Below are 16,781 nucleotides of genomic sequence, written 5' to 3'. Positions count from 1 at the left end.
GTTTCCACCCACTTCAGCTCCACCCCATTCCCCAGGCTGTTGGATGTTGATGTCCACATGCAGGGTGGCTTTCTTTGTAGACATGCCCCGAGTATATTTTTCTAGTCTAGGTGGTTCTAAATATGACTAGGTTGTCAATCAAGACTGACGATCACAGAGAAATAACTGTCTTGAGTATAGACAGAAACACCCTTTCCCAAGTCTCTACAGCAGTGCTTCAATGCATATTCTTGGAACCCTTTCAAAGATGTGGCTGCCTTTACCCTCAGCCTTCCAGATGCTGGGACCCTTTAACACAGTTCCTCATGTTGTGGGTACCCCCAACCATAAAGTTATTTTCATTGCTACTTCAGAGCTATAATGTTGTTACTGTTATGAACTGTAATGAAAATACCTGATATGCAGGATGTGTGATCTGTGACCCCTGTGGGAGTCACCATTCATAGGTTGAGAACCACTGTTTTACATTTTCAAGCCTGCTCACACAGTCCTTCCCTGAGACGCAAAACAATCCTTATATACAAACTCATAAATAATAGTTTTAAGCATTATGTAAACTTACAGTGGAACAAAGCAAACACTCCTATCCCAAGTGAGAGAAATTCAAGATGACTCAGGAACGATCAGAGCAGAGCAAGACCAATACTCAGGCAGGACATGTTAAATCCCGCAGTTGCAATCCAGGCTCGCCCAGATACCTGGTGGCAGACTATGAGCAGCCCTGTGTTCTCCTTGTTTGTAGCTGGCCTGGTCTTTCTCTTGCCTGGCATCCCTGACTTCCCTCTGGAGTCTACATGAAAGTCTTCAGCATCCTGCCCTCTGCAATCTTGATTTCTGTACAACCCCAACCCAGGATCTGCTGTCAGTAGGAGCAACATCCAGCTGAGTAAAATTGTGCTGTGTTCACACATGGCACTATTACAACTTTTGTAATATTAATTTATTTTCAGTTCACTTCAGAAATAATCATGGATAGTTAAGACAGCCATCAATGCCTCAAATAACGTGTGTGTGTGTGTGTGTGTGTATGCACCATTGTTGTGTACCTAAGCCTTTTATTGTTTGTTTTAATCCTAAATCACTACACAATTATGCAGCAAAATTGCAAGAACTTCTACTAATCTAAGAGTAGATGTCTCTTTTAGACTGAACGTGCCATTATAGTGGTTTTGCCCATGGCTGCCCAAGGCAAGGTAATTAAGAACCAGCACATGGAGAGATCCAGCCTCTCCAAATGTTGCTTGGCAGTGCCTTCTAGAACAGAGTCTACACACTCTTTTCTATGTTCACTCGCTCTCCAGTGAAGTCTGGAAATACTGTCAACCCAAGAGGGCTCTCTACGTGTCTGCTATCCATACCCTACAGGTTAAACCCCACCATTAACTAAGCCTTGCCTAACCTTGACCCCACTGGCTAAACAGTTTCTTATCCAGCTCTTCCATATGAAAAGGACTGGATTAGGAGGCTCACGATGCTCTTGAAGTACTAGCGTAAGTGCCTGAGACACTAGGCCGGGTGGCTTAGCCCTTTACTCCATAGACTCTTGTCGTGCTGTTTGGTCGTGGTGTTTTAGAACACTTCTGTCTCAGTTACTTTTGTGTTGATGTGATAAAATGCCATGACCAACATCAGGCATCAGGAGCAGCTTCAGGACCTGACGGAAGAAGCAATTCATTTTGGCTTATAGATACAGAGGGGTAAGAGGCCATCCTAATGGGGGGCCTGGCAGCAGACAGCAGGAAGCTGAGAGTTCATTTTTTGACCCACAAGCACAACACACACACACACACACACACACACACAGAGAGAGAGAGAGAGAGAGAGAGAGAGAGAGAGAGAGAGAGAGAGAAAGAAAACAAACTGGAAAATGGTCATGTCTTTATACTCTCAAACCCTGTCCCTAGTGACTTACTTCTCCAGCAAGGAGCAAGGCCCTGCCTCCCAAACTTCCCCAAATGCCACCACCAACTGGGACCAAGTGTTCTAATGCCATGAGTCTATAGGTGGTGGGAAGGGGGCAATTTCATTTAAACTGTCAGCACCTTGAAGAAAAATATTTCCAACTGGGAATCTCTCTACTGGAATTAAATAGTGTAAACTTTTTATTTTCTGTTCTGACTTTTCGCTATATAATCTATCTGGCTTTCAGAAGAAGTAATGAGAATTATTTCTCCAGTTGTAGAATCCTGGGTCTTTTTCTTATCTGGCATATTCTCCAAGTAGCTTTGTGAAAGACAAAAATAGGCTAGGTGCAGCAATTTTATTTAAAAGTAGAATAAAATGCTTCGGAGCAATCTACAACACATGAGAAGGTTTTTAGCAATTACGATTCACCCCTCTGATAAGAACAGCCTGGTGCCTCCATTACAGACTCTCCTAGCATGTCTGGAATCGGTTTGACAGAGATATGATTTTCACATCCTCAATAATCTTTGGGTGGCTTTAATGCTTTTAAGAAAACTTAATGTCCGAATTGGTGATGGTTCCGTGGAAATTTCCCCTGTGAGAGGTCAGAGATCAGAAGACTGCCTCCCTCTGGGCAGTTTCTCAGAGAAGCCAAAGTCAAAGGCAGTTATGTCAAAATCAAAGTTAGGGAAATAGAGGAAGGGATGACAAACAGGGAGGGGGGTATCCACACAGTACCTAAAACAAAAAAACAAATCACGTGTGTGTGTGTGTGTGTGTGTGTGTGTGTGTGTGTGCCAGCGCGCGCACATGCATGTGTTGTACACATGTGTATTCAAGTGCACACATGTGCACCTGCCTGTGGAGGCTACAAGTCAATCCTCCCTTGGTTAACCCCACAGTATTTTTTGAGACAGGGTCTCTCACTAAATCGATCTCACTAAAATGGCTAGCCTTACTAGCCAGCCAGGCCCAGGGTTGCTTCTGCTTCAGGCCTGCCAGGGCGGAGATGGTAGGCACAGTGAGGCCAGAGTTTACAAGAATGTTGAGGATTTGAACTCAGATCCTCATGCTTGCATAGCAAGCACTTTAGCAACTCAGCTGTCTCCCCAGCCCCAGCAAAGTAGTTTTAAAAGGAGTCCTGGTCAGTCATCAGCCCTTCTTCTCAGCCTGAGTGATCACTATACTGTCTACTAGAAGACAGGTTTGCTCTCTGTGTAAGGACAGACATATAACCGCAAAAGTCCCCTCCCCTTTTTTTTTTTTTTTTTTTTTTTTGTCTTTTTACAAAGGTGGCTGCAGAAGAATCACAGCTGGATGCAGCTTGTAAAGACAGCAAGAAACTCATCTTGGTTTTCTGCTACTGCCATTTTTTTCATTGCTTGAACTCGATTATTTGTATCTTCTGCCCTTTAAAATCCAGACTGGCTTTAAAATTTCCAAATCTGACTATGGGCATATCTGAAATAATACCTAATAACAATATCAAGCTAAGAGGGTTAATACATTTCTCAAGAATTTGGGGCGCTTGCTTCCTTCAAACCTTTAGTGTAAACAATTTCATCTGATCTATCCGCCTGATGGTGACAGGTAAGATGAAAACGTCCATTATGTTCCACTGTGCAGACATCTAGGACACAAGTGGGACTAATGCACCAAGCAGAATTCTGCTGTACGCTCACACCACTTTATTCTTACAAAACTTGAATGTGACAGCCAAGTCTCTGCACAGTCTTTGAGTCTGGACATTGAGACCAGAAAAAGACATGAATCGGAGGACAGTGTCACTCAGTGGGGAAGCTCCAGAGTGAAGGTGGCTTAGTCCCATCTCTCCTAATAATTGTCACCTAATAATAGTTTCCCGTTGCGAACATTCTACATATCTTTCTGGCCATGAAGATCTCTTCCTGTTAGAATTTGGCAAAGCTCCAAATGTCCAATCCGAAACAAAATCAAATCAGTCACTGAAGCTTATTTTGGATCATGTAAAACCCCTTAAAAGGACTCTCAGCTCGGACGCAGTGCAAGGAACAAACCCTAATAACAACTGACAATGAATAAATAGTTCCTGTGTGCCAAGAGCGGACCTTGACCTTCGACCGGTTTTCCAGAATTCTTGATGAGCCATAAGCAATGCATCAGGACTACCAGTCAGTTCCTTGAAGAAACAGAGATAAGGAGGCAAGCGCCAGTGCTTTTTGTCTCATTCATGTCTTCTTTCTCCTGCCTCACTGAGGGTGTAGCGTTTTATAAGCACCTCCGAGCTGGTGCCCAGCACTGAAGACAGATGGAGACCATGAATCTTCATGTCTCCATCCAGCGCTGTCCACCTAGTACAATGGTTTCCAGTAGCCAGCCATCGCTGGGTCCCACCACTAGCCGGTCAGGCTCCCCATAATTCCTATCCTCTTTGCAAACAGAAGACCTTCCATGAATGGCCAGTTTTGATCCATGGCATGGTTGGGTACTGACAGTCATATTTAGCGAAGTCTATTAAGCTCTCAGATAACATAATAGGACAGCTGGGTAGAAATAAGGTTTTGTGTTAGTTTCTCAAAGTTACAGGCAAGACATGACCCTTTGCACATGAGATACTTCAAACTATTATCCACACAGTCTACCTATGACATTCACTGCTCCCTGGTGAGCATGAATGTATATAACCCCAGATGTCCAAATATGCCCTTGTTTTCAGCTGTCTGCCTGAAGATGCAGAGCTGCATTTATCTTCAATGGCAATCATTAACCCATCTCAATTATGTAACACATCATCTCTACTCTTTTGCGTTCAGTTTACTTTCTGAAAAGCATTTTTTTCCCTCTGTGATTATCGCACCAGATGACTTTGTCCTTTAAGACTGTAAATCGTTTTCGGATCCTCTCAGGAGCGCTGATGACATTTACAACACTAATGAGCAGGGTTGTCACACCAAAAGGCCGGGCTACATTGGAATTTTACGAGGAGATAATGAGTTATTACTTTGTGAGGATGAAGCATGCTCTTTGTAGCCACAAAACACACACACCAAGTTGTGTTGTCACAGGGAGTTAATAAGTAGCACCATGATTTCAGACCTTAGGGTTGGAAAGGCTGCCTCCTCAATCTGACAGACCAGGCTCTCTGGCTCAGTGAGCTGCGTCCCTGGCTCTTAGGTACGAAGCTTGATGGTTGGTGTTCAAACTCTCCTCTCCCTCCTACTTGCGGTGTTCAGGTCCCCTCTCTCTCCCCTCCTCCTGTTTTATTTTTCTTCTTTTAAGTGTGCATTTACCTGGTTCATGGTTTACCTTCTTTCGCTTATTCCCAGTTCAAGTTTTCTTGGCTAGGTGTTGCAATTATTTTCTTTCAACTCCTCTATTGATTTATGCTTTTTTTTTAAAAAAAAGAAGAAATACTGAATGTAGGGGATGTATTTGAGATGATAAACACACCCTGAGCTCCTTCATGGAATTAGCTTTTCAACAAAGGTGACAATCCGTGATTCACAGCACATACGTGGGTCTGTTCCACAGCACGTGCCCAGGTTTCGGGCTGTTTCCGTTCTGATTATTTATGAGTTAATCAGGAAGTATTCACACTAGGATTTTGTGTTGAATACATTAATCCACTCTGGACTGCTACATTCTTGACCTTACTAGCATAAACTCTGCCAATGGTCTGCAGTAATGGGTCTGGAAAGGCTCGTATGAAGCCCCTTAAATCACTGTCTCTCTGAGCCCCGCTCACCAAAGGCTAGCATTTGGCATGACTTAGACCACTGACCTTCAGATGGCCTGCATTTAAGGTTTCTCTTTGGCCCCTACCGTCCGTGATTCAGTGTGAATATCTATATTACATGCCTAGACTCTCCTCTGCTCAGACCTCATCACCCTAACCAGAGGATCATCGGATCTGTGTTGGAGAATTGTGGCCCTTTCTTTAGGAGAAACTCTATCCTGTCTGAGGTTGAAAGATACACGTGTTGGCGCTTAGCACCCTCGCTTACCATAATTCAAGCTTCATGGGCTTTGGCAGGATCTCTCACAGCTTGAGGTTATAGCTGTTTCCTTGGTTTGCAGAAAATGGCTTTCCCCCTTTCTCTTTTTCTTTTTCTGTTACTGTTGTGAACAAATTTCAGTAGCTGGGAAGAGGGTCAAAATGACTGCCTTCTGCTAGCTTTAATTAGAAATGAGAATTTTAAAGATCAGCGCAAACTCTCGGACTCAGTTTTTCTATCTAGAAGATTGTGTCCCTGTCGCGATGAGTGTGTCCATATTAGCATTCTGAAGATGCCTCTACCATACAACTTGGCTTATTTAATGGGCACAGTAGATCTCAGTGTGAAGTTCATGTGATACCACTAGGCTAGGCTTGATGAGAGTAGAACTCAAATTACACTACCAGTCAAAGCATATTATCAGTATTCAGGGTCTGGAGAGGATGGTGCAGCAATTACAAGCCCTTGCAGCACTTGCAGAGAACCAGCATTTGTCTCGCAGGGTCCACATGGGGGCAGCTCACAAATGCCTGTAACTCCAGCTTCAGGGGATCTGAGACCTCCTGCAGGTCTCCATGGGTACCTGGACTTGCATGTACATAAGTATACATAGACTTATACAAACATACACATAATTTTTAAAATACGATATTTTTAAAAAATACTATCTAATTGCACTGTATATTTCTAATAGATGTCATATATAAAATCTAAGAAGGATATGTCTGACATATAGCAAGCATTCAAAACAAAGTTGTTTTTGGCTTCTACTAAGTGTGTGTGTGTGTGTGTGTGTGTGTGTGTGTGTTTATGTTTATAGGCTTGTCTATGCAAATTAATGTAGATATCTTTGAAGCCCATAAGAAGGTACTGGGTTTACTGCAGTTGGAGTTAGAGACAGTTCTGAGATGCCTGACATGAACACTGAAATCTGAACTGGGCTCCTCTTAAAGTTCAGCAAGCTGGTGAGATGGCTCAGTGGGTAAGAGCACCCGACTGCTCTTCCGAAGGTCCGAAGTTCAAATCCCAGCAACCACATGGTGGCTCACAACCACCCGTAATGAGTTCTGATGCCCTCTTCTGGTGTGTCTGAAGACAGCTACAGTGCACTTACATATAATAAATAAATAAATCTTTAAAGTTCAGCAAGTTCTCTTAATTATTGAACTGTCCTTCCAGCCCCAAAGACCAACAATACAAAACAATAAAACATTGCCTAGTTATAGCAATATTCATCTCAGAATAAGGTACAACATAAAAACCACATGGAATAAAGATTGATTTGACAATACAAGAACAAAAAGATCTAAAAGACATATATAAAATAAGACTATTTTTGCTTAATATATGACTGTTACTTCATCAGTACTGACTCCTTCAATAATTTTCTGTTTGATTTTTGGTTTTGTGTTTGTTTTCCAGAGACAAAGTCTCTCTGTATAACATGGTCGTGAGTCACCATCTGGGTGCTGGAAATTGAACTCAGGACCTCTGGAAGAGCGGGCAGTGCTCTTAACCACTGAGCCATCTTACTAGTTCAATTTTTAAAAACTGACTGACTACTATAGAGCAGGCTGTGTTTCTAGTTTCCATGGATATGGGTTCTGTAAACAAGGTATGGAGTCAGCATGTCAGCCAGACATACCAGAACACTCCAAGAGAAAAACGGAAGAAAGTACCAAGGTTGAAGGATGTTCAGAGCTTAGTGACAGCAAGGATCGGGTAGATATGATAGCTCAAAGAGAAAAGGAGCTTGCCACCAAGCTCAAGGAGGAGAGTTGAGTCTCCAGGACCCACACAGTGGAAGGAGAGAAATAATCTTTGTTCGTTGTCCTCTGACTTCCACAGTCAACATACCACACCCACACACATACACACAAAGTAAATAAAAATGTTCTGTGCAAATAAAAAAAAGAATTTTAAAAATTATAAAACATTGAAAACACAAATTGCAACGGGTTTTTCTTGTTTTCCTGCCAGCTGGCAGACCTTGGGAATGCTGGGATATGACGGGCAGAGGCAGCATAGGCCTGCTCACATAACTCTCTGACTCTTTTTAGCCACCAGGTGCAAACTCCTGCCCACCTCAGTGAAGCTATTTCAAGTCCACTAAGCCTCAGACTGCAGCTTGTAAGTGCTGCAGGATGCTGTGGTCCAGAGTGACGCTCTGCCTTGTGTGAGCAGAGGGTGCTGGAGAACAGGGGTGGGGCCGGTCCGGGAAAACACCAATAGACTTAGCAGGGGCGGAGGTGGTCGGATGAGAACATACAGCATGCCTTCTCCAAATACACTGGACTAGTTGACGGGAACAGCTCAACCAGGAGAGTCAGGAGGTATCAAGTCACACCAGCTATGAGTGGGCCCTCGGGGTGTGGTAACTTGTGGTTCAGTACATGCAACATTCACACTCACTTGGGAAAAAAATTACCTACAGGACATAATCAAGTATTATTCAAAATAGTGGTAGGATTGCAGAACTTAAGACTTCTGAATAAAGAAATGGCTTTAACAACTTTTCTGTAAAAGGCTGAATACCAAAGAAAAGCATACTCCACCTTGTGTCCTACATATCTGGACTTTGTTTTGCAAATGTTTTCTGGTTTCCATGACAACCTCTAGAGATGTCTGTGCAAAGGGAAACTCTCTCTCTCTCTCTCTTTCTCTCTCCCTCTCTCTTTCTCTCTCCTTCCCTCTGCCTCTCTCTTTTAAAGAAATGATTAGTGTGTTCTTTTTATCATGGAAAGCTCATTCTGTGCTGACAAATTACATCTTGACAGCTAGCTCGTGATCCAAGACAGGCGTGTCAGCAGGCCGAATAATAAGGAATTTTCAGGAGCTGGCAATCTGCATTTATAGTTTTATGTATGAGTGGTTGCTTTCATTGAATTCAAGAGATAAACAAAAGTGCTAAATACTTGGAATACTTCTGAGATAATTCAGAAGTACATCCATGCTTGAAATAGCTGACAGATGTCAATGTGATGACTGTGGTACGAAGGGACATGAGCTGCTGAATCAGAAGGACGGGGCAGAGCCTGGCATCCACTCACTAAGCTGTGTGGGCTTCTGCAGGACACAGAGCCCGTTCAACCTGCCTCCCCCAATAAAGTCAGTGCTGGAAATTCTGCCTGGGTAGGTGATAACAATGTGTGGGTGGCTAAGAGAGCTTGCTGCTAACACTTGTGACATGAGTTTGATTCCCAGAACCCACATGCTGTCTTCTGGCTTTCACATGTGTGTTTTGGCATGTGCACACATATGTACAAACGCATAAGCATAAATGAACGAAGCATAAATGAATGAATGAATGAATAAATAAATAAATAATAAATGTTATTCTTAAAGATGCATATAAAGTGCATTGAATGGCAAGGCTATGACCACTAATTTTATAAAAAAAAAAAAGAAGAAGCAAACATGGGAGAAATGAACACACCAGGCAATAATGATTCTGGGGCACACTAGGATTGGGCTGCTTTGGGTTTAAGGCCTTTACAGGGTCATTAGTAGATAAATTCCCCAGTGGGCAATAGGAAAGACTTGGGTGTTTGTGAGGTGGAAAATGGCAGGTACATTTCACAAAGGCTTTCCTTAGAACTTTTCAAAATGGCCTAAAATTCTGTATGGAATCAACTAATAAAACTGTCCACTGATGAGTGGATTTACTTCTGGGTCTTCCATTCTCTTCTCCTGATCAACCTGTTCTTATGCCAATACCATGAGGGCTTCACTACTATAGCTCTCTCGTATAGCTTGAGATCAGGGATGGGGGTATCTCTGTTAGTTCTGGTTTTGTACAGGTGTGTGTGTGTGTGTGTGTGTGTGTTTCTTTCACTTTATTTATATGGTGGACTATGTTGATGGATTTCCATACATTCATCTTTGCGATGAAACCTACTTGATCATGGCTGATGACATTTTCGGTTTGCAAGTATTTTATGGAGAGATTTCACATCAGTGTTCATGAAGGAATGTGTGGAGGAGACCCAAAGCTGATGTCAAGCGCTTTCCTCCACCGCTCTCCACTTCATTTACTGCAGCAGTATTCCTTACTAAGCCCTGCTCATCAGTTCTCCAATTCCAGCTATGGAAGGTAGACAGCTTGCTCTGGGCATCCCTTCTCCACCTCCTGAGAGCTGGAATCACAGGTGGCCTTCATACCTGCCAGGCTTCTACATCAGCACTTGGGAAGGAATCCCAGTCTTCACACTTGCATGGAAAGTGCTTTATCTACTGTTCTACTTCTCCAGCCCCATAGACAGCTAAACCTAACGTATAACTCAGAAGTAAAAAAAAAATAGCCAAGCTTCTGTACTCCTGGAGACTATAGTAAGAGAGAGTGAGAACCTTTCCAAAACTCACTGAAGAAAGAAAATGCCAAGAGTCAAGACAGGGCATATCCTTATCTAGGCACAAATCACCCTCAAGGGAGGTCAGCACTGAGGCTGCTCTGACCTCCTCTGCTTTCTCATAGACTCATCTTCATGCTGCATCTCCTGGCTTGCTGCTGTTAAACCTGTGTACAGAGGTAGTCTTTCTTCTTTTACCTGCACCCATTCTTAATCTACCTTCAGTCTTTAACCTTCAACTCTTGAAAACAGTTAGTGTTTCCCAGATGACCTCATGGGCGAAACACTGAAGCTGTAAATACAAACAGGAAACAGAAAGCCTATGCAGACTTTCATCCAGTGAAAGAATCAAGTCAAAAGTCCTAATATGGCATATATCACATAAACACAGACTATGTATGGTGGGCAGTGTACCTAAAACTATTCAGTCAGTGAAGAAATGGCTATAGTAATGACTCAGCAGGTGTGGTGCTTTGAATGAAAATGGTACATAGATTTGAATGCTTAGTCACCAGTTGGTGCAATTGTTTGGGGATGATTTGGAGGTGTGGCCTTGGAGGTGTATCACAGCAGGAAGGCTCCTTCAAAAGCCCACATTCTATTTGAATCTTTTTACTCTGTCTCGTGACTGTTGTCTCAAAATGTGAGCACTGAGCTAACTGCTCTAGCACTGTGCCTGCATGCCTGCCTGCTGCCTGCCTGCCTGCCTGCTGCCATCCTCCCCACGGTGATGGTCATGGACTCCAACCTCTGAAACCAAAAGCCCCAAATGAAATGCTTTCTTTTATAAGCTGCCTTGGTGCCTTGCCATTGCAACACTAAGACAATGGGTAAAGAAGTGTGTGGAGTGGGGTGCGGATCCCCAGTAGCCTCAATCTGCCTTTAGTCTTTAACCTTCGATTCTTGAAAACAATAAGAGGTTAAGAACTAAAGGGTATGGGCAGCCTGCCTATAGTCTGAACATTAAGAGGGTAGAGCTAGGGATTGCTGAGCCAAGCCAGCTATCCACACTGACTAAATCAGCGAGCTCGGGGTTTGGGTGAGAGATCCTACCTCAATGTGTAAGGTGAAGAGTGATTGATGAAGACATCTACTATCAGTCTCTGGCCTCCAACTGCATGTGCACACACTCAGGCCAACACATATGTAAACACATATACATACATGCATGTACACCACACCTACATACATACATTAAAAAATTAGTAAGAAAAACAAAGCAAAACTAAGAGCCCATACAATAAGATATGGGCAGCATGTTCTCAGGATCTGGGCCTATGTTTATCACGTTCATGTCTAAGGAGAGTGCATTTCAGATGGACACCCAGCAGAAAACAGGTCACTCAATGGAGACTTCTCTTTGACCACCTATCTTCCTACCTGTTATCAGCAACAACATGAAACACGGCAGTCTGGGATCATGATTTAAAGTCTCAGGGCTGGAGAGGTGGCTCTGTGCTTTAAAGCACAGGCTGCTCTTCCAGTGGGGCAGGTTTGATTTGTAGCACCCACACCACAGGGCAGTTCACAACCACCAGTTCCACGGGACTTGGCTTTCCTGAGTATCAGGTATGCATAAGGTGCATAGACATACGTGCAGGCAAAAGAGCCATACAAATAAAATAATTTTTTATAAAAATTAAAAAGAAAGTCACAATGATAATTGAAACTGCACATAAGAGACCTGTTTTCACCCTCTAGTTCCACCTCTACCATTATCTCCACCACTACCATTGTCACTGTTAACACTACATCCGTTTCCTTCAGATCGGTGACTGGATGGAGCCGCACGACCCTCCAACCCTGCTCAGTAACTGATTAAGGTGTGAGCCAATCCTAACTGGTACCTAAGGGGTCTCAAGACAAAATGAAAGAAACCAGTCACATCTGAATATCAGAATATCAAAGGATGCTTTTTTTTTTTTTTTTAGTATTAGCATGTCCTAAATGTGGCCCTGGAATATAGGACATAGAACTTCCTGTGTTCCATGGTATTTTCTGAGTGTTTTACAAGTATTAACTCACCAACTAAATGAAAATACGCAGCAATATAAACATATGCCACTAGACTGGCAATCTGAGGGTAGGAGGAATGAACTGCACCTTATACATTTCAATTTCATAAAGGAAGCATCTTATAATTAAGAAGTTTTATAGGTTGCCACTGATTAGATGCAAAACAATCTGTGTTGAATCAAAAAGCAGAAAGTAAAAAGTCAGACAGTGTGGCAAAACAGACAGAATGGGCTGGGAACAACAAAGTCTAGGTGTCCTTGTTTAAGGAACTTGATCTTGAACAGATTGCTTTTGTTGGGTAGAGGAGGGTCACACTGTGAAAGGGAAACAAGAAATCTTTCAATGTAATATATTTTTTCCAGTTTTTTCTCTTTATACTAAAATAAAAAATTGACACCAAACATGGGGATGGGATGGGGGTGGAATCTTTATAAAAAGCAACTAGGTGGCAAGAATGGTTTCTGGTAGCTTACAATAACAGTTTCCAGTCCATCACCTTGGGGAATTCTCCATGGCAGGAGCTTTGAGACAGCTGGTCACATCACACCCATAGTCAAGAAAGAACAAGGAAAACCAAATGCACATATGTTCCTGCTTGCTTGTGATCAGCCTAGAGAATGGTGCCACCCACAATGGGCTGGGCTTTCCACAACTGGTAGGGGAATAGGTGTCTCCTTTGTTTTGCTCAGCACATCTTACTAGATGGTTTCTATATACAGGCAATACCTCACTGGGAGTCTCTTCCCAAATCATTCTAAGTGGTGTCAAGTTGAAAATGAAAGCTAACCACAGTAGGTAATCCAGGGAAGATCTCCCCATTTCTCTGGATCTAGTTTCCTATGCTGCGACATGAAATTCAGACAACATCATTATGATGGTCTTTGTGGCCTCCAAATTCTATCATGTCTCATGATCTTGGACAAGTTGCTTGAGAGAGACGCCTGTTACCTCAGCGATCATCCTGTTCGTGTCCCCCAAGAAGAGCAGGTTCAAAGCTTCCTCCTCAGTTGTTGCCTGATGCAGAGACAGGTTTTTCAGGTGAATGTTCTGATCAGGGTCCTCCAATATTGTCACTTTCCTGAGGGTGACAGGGGGAGTAAGAGAAGAAGGTACTGCTGAGAAAAATTAGAAGTGTAACAACAAGCATGTTGAGAAACCATCTAGTAGGATGTGCTGAACAAAATGGAGGAGGCACTGGACACTCCAGGAATAGCACCTAACACTGACAGCTCATGGGCAGTGCTGCCAAACAGCACTGAAGCTGGGAAAAAAATATCTCCACCACCCAGTTGAGGAGCTGTGCATCAGTGCAGTCTTCAGGTCATGAATCCTTCTTAGGTTCTGAGTTTAAAAACAAACAAACAAAAACAAGCTGTTAACTCTCTACCTCTGTATCAGGAAATGAAGTGACACATCTTTGAATCGACTGCTGCCCACTGCAAAAAAATAAAAGCATCTGTGACCAAAGCTAAGAGCAGCTCTTGTCTGTGGGTATCAACATAAATATTTAATAGGCAGTTTCATAGAATGACCATTTTACAAATTAACAATAGCAGGTTCCACTAGTGATCAGGACCTCAGAAATCCAGTTCCAGACAGGAATTTCCCTCCTGAGCAATGACCTCAAGTCCAATCAGAAACTGGTTGGCTATCCCTATAACTGCCATGTCACTACTGTGCTGGTGGGCACAACTTGTCTAGAGGGTTGGCATTGCGTCATGTGGGGTCCAGTCCTGAGAAAGTCCACTGAAGACTTTCCTACCACAATGGCTTGCTTAGTATTTTTAGACATCATGGGAGCTAGTCAACAGGAGGGAAGTTTTTTGGTCAGTTTGAGACTGGCTTCTCTATGTCCTGCAAGGAAAGCATATGACATCGTCAGCAATAGGGTCTTCAAAACCAAGAGCACACACACAGCACTAATTAGACTTAGTGAGTTATCAAAAAGGAAGACATGAAGTTTGGAGGAGGACACACTGAGGAAAAGATGGATGAGTTGGAGGAAGGAAATCTGGGATGTCCTTTATATTCTATAGATGTATGAAATTCTCAAGAATAAAGAAGAGTTATTTTTAAAAATAAAATATGTGAATAAGGAAAAGGCTTATTTAGGATATGGTTTCCTTTTATATGAAGATTTTTCAAATACCATCATTAATTTTTTCCCCATTTTTCAAGGAAGTTTCTGGCCTTTTCATATGTAATTTGTGGACACTTAAAAATACTAACCGCAGTAAGGAAAAGTAACTTGCTGGGCACATCTGCAGGCAATGTGTCCCTGGAGGTGTGCTTCCTTCCTGTGGATGACTCTACTGCAGACCCTTCAACAATGCCCACAAAGGCAGAAAAAACCCTTTCCCTTAGTGAAAACAGGCATACTTCTTTTATTTTTAATAAGACTCAGAAGTGAGCATATTGGAGATGCAGGCAGTCCGAAGGCGCTCTGAACGGACCGGGTGAGCTGGGTTCTAGTTTGAGTAGATCCCTTTATGCCTTAGATTTTGCCTCCAACCAGCTCAAGATGCTTTGAGTAAATTCATTGTCCAGGGACATGGAAGATTTTCTTGACCTCCAGGTTCACCAAGAGATGTGCGAGACATGAAGTAATATTCGAAGGTGAAGTCAGAAACTAAGCTCTGAGATGGTAAGATATTAGAAGTGAAGGGGCCAGAAGTCAGGCACTTAGTAGGGAGGAAAAGAATTCTCCATCTCTACAGCACTAGACTAAAATGAATGGAGGATGAGCAAGGACACCTGAATACCACTCCTTCCCTGCAAGACCCCAGCAGGGGCAACACAGAGGAAGGGAAGGGCGGTAAAAACTCACCTTCACTCCAGCCTTAGCTGTAGTCTTTGCTTTTACTTATACAGCTACCCTCACAATAGTCCTGTATAACCCGGGCACTAGCCCTATTCCTAGCTCCAAACTGTAACCCTGACCTTAGCCCTAACCCTAGTACTCACCAGAGCCCCTGACCTTAACCCTAACCCAGAGCCCCGAGCTGAATCCGAAGTCCAGCCCTAAACCTGTCTTAACTCTAACCCTCGCTTTAAGCTCCTTTGCAGAACCACGAGGAGCAGAGGCTACACCCACTGGGCTTCACTTTTCCAGATGGTCCTGTTGCCATGCACATGTCAGCTTTTGTCAAAGCTCTCGATGACTCCTGTGGCCAGGGTTGAGAATCAATGATCCCAACCCCTCTAGGGTGGGTGCATACAGCAGCTAATTCTGGCCCCTTGTCTTTACTTCCCAGCCAGTTCCCATCTCATGCCCCAGTGGGAAAGTGACTGTGGCTGAGGACAGGTAGAAGCCACACCAATCTATGCATGGGCAAGGCAATTGAACTGCTAAAGTCCAACCATCTGAGGCAGGCAAGCATAAGACACTTTGCCTTGGGACCCCCATTTAATTTTAGGTTATGCACAACACCTTCTTGAAATAATGCACCGAGAGGCTACTTCCTTCACCTGCACACACTGTGAACATAAACCTCTCCCCAAATGATGCACTTAGCAACCTCAGAATCCCCTGACTTCCCAACTGCAACCTGGCCATGTGTACTCCCATCTCTGAACAGTGTATACGTTTCTTACCCCCATTCCCCTGGGAATTACCACATTTAGAAATTGTCTATTCAAGTGTATTTGGCTATAAAGAATAGATAGACCGATCTTGCCTGACTAGTTTTGGGTGTGGATGAAGACAAGGCAAAACTGTGTCCTCCAGTCACCTTTTGGGGAGAATCTTCAATTTACATATGTATATAGGCATAATAGGCTGTCCATAGGATTAAAATCCAATGCATTATGGGAAAGGATTGTGCAATAGAGAAAAATGATTATGTAACTTAATATGTCAATCAAAATAGAGACCCATCTTGTCTACACTCCTAGTGACCAGCTCTTCCTTCTCTTGAACCTCAGTAAGGGACGCCCCAAGCAATCATTAGTGTCCTCGCGTCTCTTCATTCATGTGGCCCGCTGTCAATCTTGACAGTGTCCTTCTATGAGTATTGTTTTGTTAAGAACAAAGTCCCCTCGCATCTAATGCAAATCTGAGTGAGCCCTAATTTTCAATTCTTTGGGTAAAGGGTCAAGAACCTGAAATGCCAGACCCAGACCCTGGCCACCAGTAATGCAGTCTTCCATAGGGAGGTTCTACAGGTCATGTACCCCTTGAGTAAACAAAGCCACATGATGTTGACCACAGCAGTAACTATGACTCGGTGGGGACTAGGCATCCAGCAAAGCACCCACAGCACTTATTTCATCACTAAATTCAAAAGAAAAAAGTTTTGAGAGGCGGTTACAATGTGCCTGTGTTTTCTGCCATTGTGCCGGTTAAATAGAAAATATAGCATACACTCTGGGGATGCTGAGCAGGCTCACTGGCCAGGCAAGCTATGGTGGTCACTGATTTAGGGTTGTGTCTGGGTAGAGCAGCGACAGAAGTGGCACCATGGGAGTCACTACTAGACTCTTCACAGGCTTTCATCTCTGATGTGGCTACTCTGGACCAATCAAATGCCAACATTAC

At 43.2% G+C, this 16,781-nt stretch overlaps 1 protein-coding gene across 1 annotated transcript in view; it reads right to left on the bottom strand.

Moving 5' to 3' along the window:
- Kif6 (kinesin family member 6) overlaps positions 1–16,781 on the bottom strand; it is a 291,689-nt gene that overhangs the window by 207,274 nt on the left and 67,634 nt on the right. Inside the window, exon 6 of the mRNA XM_021149143.2 lies at positions 13,193–13,322. Within this exon, the coding sequence (XP_021004802.1) occupies positions 13,193–13,322 (130 nt within the window). The remainder of the gene's footprint in view (positions 1–13,192; positions 13,323–16,781) is intronic.

The sequence above is a fragment of the Mus caroli genome, chromosome 17 (genome assembly GCF_900094665.2).
Source record: "Mus caroli chromosome 17, CAROLI_EIJ_v1.1, whole genome shotgun sequence".
Taxonomy (NCBI): Eukaryota; Metazoa; Chordata; class Mammalia; order Rodentia; family Muridae; genus Mus; species Mus caroli.
Note: the sequence above shows the minus strand (reverse complement) of the source record. Positions and strands in the feature narration are given on the sequence as shown.